Source organism: Frankliniella occidentalis, unplaced genomic scaffold (genome assembly GCF_000697945.3).
Source record: "Frankliniella occidentalis isolate FOCC.00 unplaced genomic scaffold, Focc_3.1 Scaffold12, whole genome shotgun sequence".
Lineage (NCBI taxonomy): Eukaryota > Metazoa > Arthropoda > Insecta > Thysanoptera > Thripidae > Frankliniella > Frankliniella occidentalis.
In genome coordinates this window covers 39,716-43,877 of record NW_026267142.1, presented here as the reverse complement: position 1 = coordinate 43,877, position 4,162 = coordinate 39,716, and the positions used below count along the sequence as shown (strand labels likewise).

The window sequence follows — 4,162 nt, the reverse complement described above, 5'->3', positions numbered from 1 at the left end:
GGCATAAAAAGCATTCTTTAAATTCAGAACACTGCCGAGGAAGGGCGAGGAAACAGGGAACCCACCGCAGCGTTTTTCTTGACAAATTTACCGAGTAAATTGGCAATGCTCGGAAGACGCGCAACAACAAACAAACGACCACTAACTAGGCAGGAACGAGTGACCGGGGTCCCCGCTGGTCCCCACTGGCCGCCCGGCCCAGCCGACCACCATTGTGTTGTGGATTCAGCGGGGTTCACTCGACTGTGGTTTGGCGGATTTGGTCGGACAAAGAGAGAAATGGTGCGCTGTCTGGCGTGACGCTGTCGGCCGGTCAGCCCGAGGAGCCGCCCTCCTCTTCCTTTTTATTACGAGTATTTTTCATGGCGAATGCTCAGCGCTGATGCTATTATTCCTTTTTCTTTTCATATAATTGTGAGCCGCTACCGCTGCAGACCCCGGATCTTCGGCCCAGGCTCGTTGCATGGTGGGGAGCTGGGCAAAGAATCAACTGGGCCTTTGCGCTGAGGGGTACATTACTTCGACCCGTCACAGTGCACGGCATGGACAAATAACTATTCTAGTCGTTTTGAGTCACCAGTCATCTTTATTTTCTTATGCTGCTCTTTGCGTGTCAATGTCAGCTCATGGATGTCAACACGTCCTAACAACAAGATCCTATCTGCAGCGCGCCTAATACACATGATCCTATCTGCAACGCTCCGAATACACAAAAGTCTATCTGCAAAACGCGGTAACGCGGTTGGGTGCAGCCCTTTACCTTTGTGTGGTTTACAAGTAACTGGAAGACATTCAGGCTAGTCTGCCCACACGAAAAGAAGGTCCAATGTCCAATTATTGACTGCAAAAAGTTAAGTAAAGAATGAGCGGATACGGAGTAATAAGCACTTCTTTGGAGCTATCCCGAAACCCGCGTTTTGCAGATAGAATCGTGTGTATTCGGCGCCCTGCACATAGAACCTTGTGTTTTCGGCGCGCTGCAGATTGGATCTTGTGTATTCGGCACGCTGCAGATACGATGTTGTTAGGACGCGTCGATGTAAAATGTTACTTTAAAAGTAAAGGTATCAATAATACTAAGTGGCAAAGTTTCCAGCTTGAGTTTGACCTGGATGGTTGCCAGCCATGAAATAATGGAAAACATCGTCAGCATCGGTCAGAATATACCACACTTTAGGCAATGGAAACAGAAAAATACTTATGTCACCATGATTTACTAATAATATACACCATGCAATACAGTGCAAGGAACGAGCCTAGGCATCTTGGTATGTTAACTAACTTATTGACATCCAATTTCATACATAGAAAGTACCAATCACCCTCTCATCCTCCTACGACATAACCAAAGGTGAGCGTTTTTTCAGAGGGGGCCACCACTCGTGTAATTCTGTGTACAGGTGATGGTGTAATTCCTATGTAATCCTTATGTGTTCCGTGTAATACTTGACCAAATTTTAGACCATTATCACTAAATTTCATCTCACTGTCCAAATTTAATGGTTTTAGAGCCATAATTTCAACTAAATTCATGTGTAATCCCCTAAAATTTACGTGTAATCCATGCAATCACGTAATCCTGTGTACATCCTAAATTGAAGTGGTGGCCCCCTCGGTTTTTTTCACATTTCTGAAAGATCGCGTGGACCTGCCAGTGTTTTCAGTGTGAAACAGGGAACGCTTCTCCCCGGACTAACTCAGCGTCTCATTGACAATATTTTTGAACGTTTAAGCAGAATTAGCATAGGTTGTATTGTTGGGCTTCTGACTGCCTTGCCTCGAGATAGCTGAAAATTGGATTATTACGACGAGAAATGTCATCACAGCGGCGATAACCTAAAGAAATTCCGATGCGGTGAGATGGTGGTAATTTATTTTCCGTAAAAAGATTTACATACTTACTCTTTTCAGAGTGCCTAAATCGTAATAAATTAGGTCGAAAGCTCCAAATCGAATGTCCTGCATGTGAATCTGGTGCATAAACTTTTTTATCTGAAAAGTAATGACCCGACTTTAATGCGTTTTTCACGGTCTTCGGTTTGTCACAGAAAAGATAAAACATACCTCTCTTTTGCTTAGAAGATCTGTGTCTGGAAAACGGGCCATTTCAGTCTGCAATGTGGCCAAAATCCTAGAATCCTACAAGAAAGTTTCTCTGTGACAGTAAACCTCAAACGATCCAACCTAAACCTGCAGTAATCCACTCTCACTTGAGGGGACACATGTAAGTCATAAAGTGACCAGGAACAGCATATACTTTATCTGAGCGACTAATCCCTCATACTCTCGGTTTGTGGTCGGGGATAGGGCTCCCCTAGGGCGAAACCGAGAGCAGCCTCGCCTCACCCGCTAATGGGCCGCAGCCATGTCAGAGTCACAACAAAACTGAACGCTTCAGCCATCCATGATTCACTTTTAGACTGGGAATCAACGAACAGGAATCATCTAACCGAACTCACCTCCACGCGCATTTGATCTCCGATGATGCAGATGAATATAAGCTTAGATGTGAGTATTGTGCCCCACAACAAAGTAAAGAACGCTTCCATATCTACAATTTAAAACAAAACAAAAAAAAAGTTATTCTTAGTCTAGGACATTTCAATATTCACCGAGAGGGACTATTAAAAGCACAGATTTATCCCTTTAAATTTGCAGCAGTTTCGTGAACTTTCTAATTTTCCCAGAGCAAGGGCGCAAATTTGTCACTGGTAAGTGGTAAGATTCGCCATGACAGCTTGTTAAGTTGTGCAAGGGCTAATATTACAAGGTACGTTTTTTTTCAGTGAATTGGTCGAGAAACTCGTCTTTTCTGCGCATCAAAGCTCATCAAGGTTGAATAATGACTGTTCTGAAGCCGACCTGAAGCGATACATTTCATACCTCCCATTTCCTCCGGGCTGAAGAGGGCCACTACCCCGGCGTACAAACACACCGCTCCTTCGTAAATTGTCAAGGCGATGAAGGCCAGGTTGAAAAACCCATAGAGTGTGTTTGCAGCGTGGGTGGTGTCGTGCACACATTGGTAGCGCACCCTGAGCGCCCGCAACTCCAGGACAGCGGCAGGAGGCTGCGAAGCACGCCCGGAGGCTTTTTCAGGGCAGAGGCACATGATCTCACGCGGCCGAAACGACCACAGAGTGGCCTCGGGTGCGGACAACGCGAGCCGCGACAGCCCATCGGTATGCTTCTGCACGTCGTCAGCGATGACTGCCATGAAGTCTATGCTGGCGGACGCCATGGCCAAAAACGAGTCCTGGGTAATGGTGAGAGACACGACGGGCAACAGGTCCAGGAGAATTTGAAACAACCACGACATCAGCGATTGTGGGGATCGTACCTGTGGCATAAGGAAACTGTCTGAAAGGTGCCAACTTTTAGCTTGGCTGTTCTTGTAAGGTCGTCAATCTTACATCAATGTAGATCATAACAGCACAGTACATGAGGGGAGCCATTCCAAAGCAAACTATAGCCGCCTTTCTGGTCTCGGCCTTTCTCCTTGTGTCGGGAAATGTCTTCATTGAAAGAAACATAGCTCTGACCAGCAGGCTGACATCACGGGAACGGTATAAAATCGACATCTGCAGCACATAGAAAGCGAGCGAGAGCGTCGGAAAAGCGTTAACTTTAATACTGGGGTTAGGCTAGTAAAGAGTAATAATTAGTTCAACGAACTAATCCGATTTTTACGTCTAACCTAAAGTACTATTTCGGTTACAGTACGAACGGCCTGTTAAATATTCAGGGTGGCCCACATACCCTTTCCTTTATTTTTCTTATTCTGTACCGCATGCCGGCGTGCGGGTGGACTTGCCTACCGTACACCCAGAAAAATTGTTTGTTGATTCAAGTGCACGCTGACACAAGATAAAAATCAGCATTGAAACAAGGCAAAGTTATGTTTGGAATAATATTTTTCTCTTATTCGAAAGAAAATATCAGCCTGTTTCAAGAGTAAATTTGATCTTGAGTCAGCGTGCACAGGAAAAAATTACTAGAAACAAGAAACGATTTTTCTGGGTGTAGCTCACCGTGTGAGTATGCAACCCAGCCGCCCTCCAGCATCCGGTACATGATAACAAAACAAAGGAAGGGGTCTATAGACCACCCTGTACATGTTAGAGCACTGATAAATCCATGTAGAGAATTTATTCGCTCTGCA

At 45.3% G+C, this 4,162-nt stretch overlaps 1 protein-coding gene across 1 annotated transcript; it reads right to left on the bottom strand.

Moving 5' to 3' along the window:
• Positions 1-2,087: 2,087 nt before the first annotated feature.
• On the bottom strand, positions 2,088-3,297 carry LOC127748769 (uncharacterized). Its single transcript, XM_052263589.1, has 2 exons — positions 2,884-3,297; positions 2,088-2,551 (listed from the first exon to the last, which is right to left on the bottom strand). The coding sequence occupies exons 1-2, from the start codon at positions 3,239-3,241 to the stop codon at positions 2,442-2,444; spliced, it is 468 nt and encodes a 155-aa protein (XP_052119549.1). The 5' UTR covers positions 3,242-3,297; the 3' UTR covers positions 2,088-2,441.
• Positions 3,298-4,162: the final 865 nt, after the last annotated feature.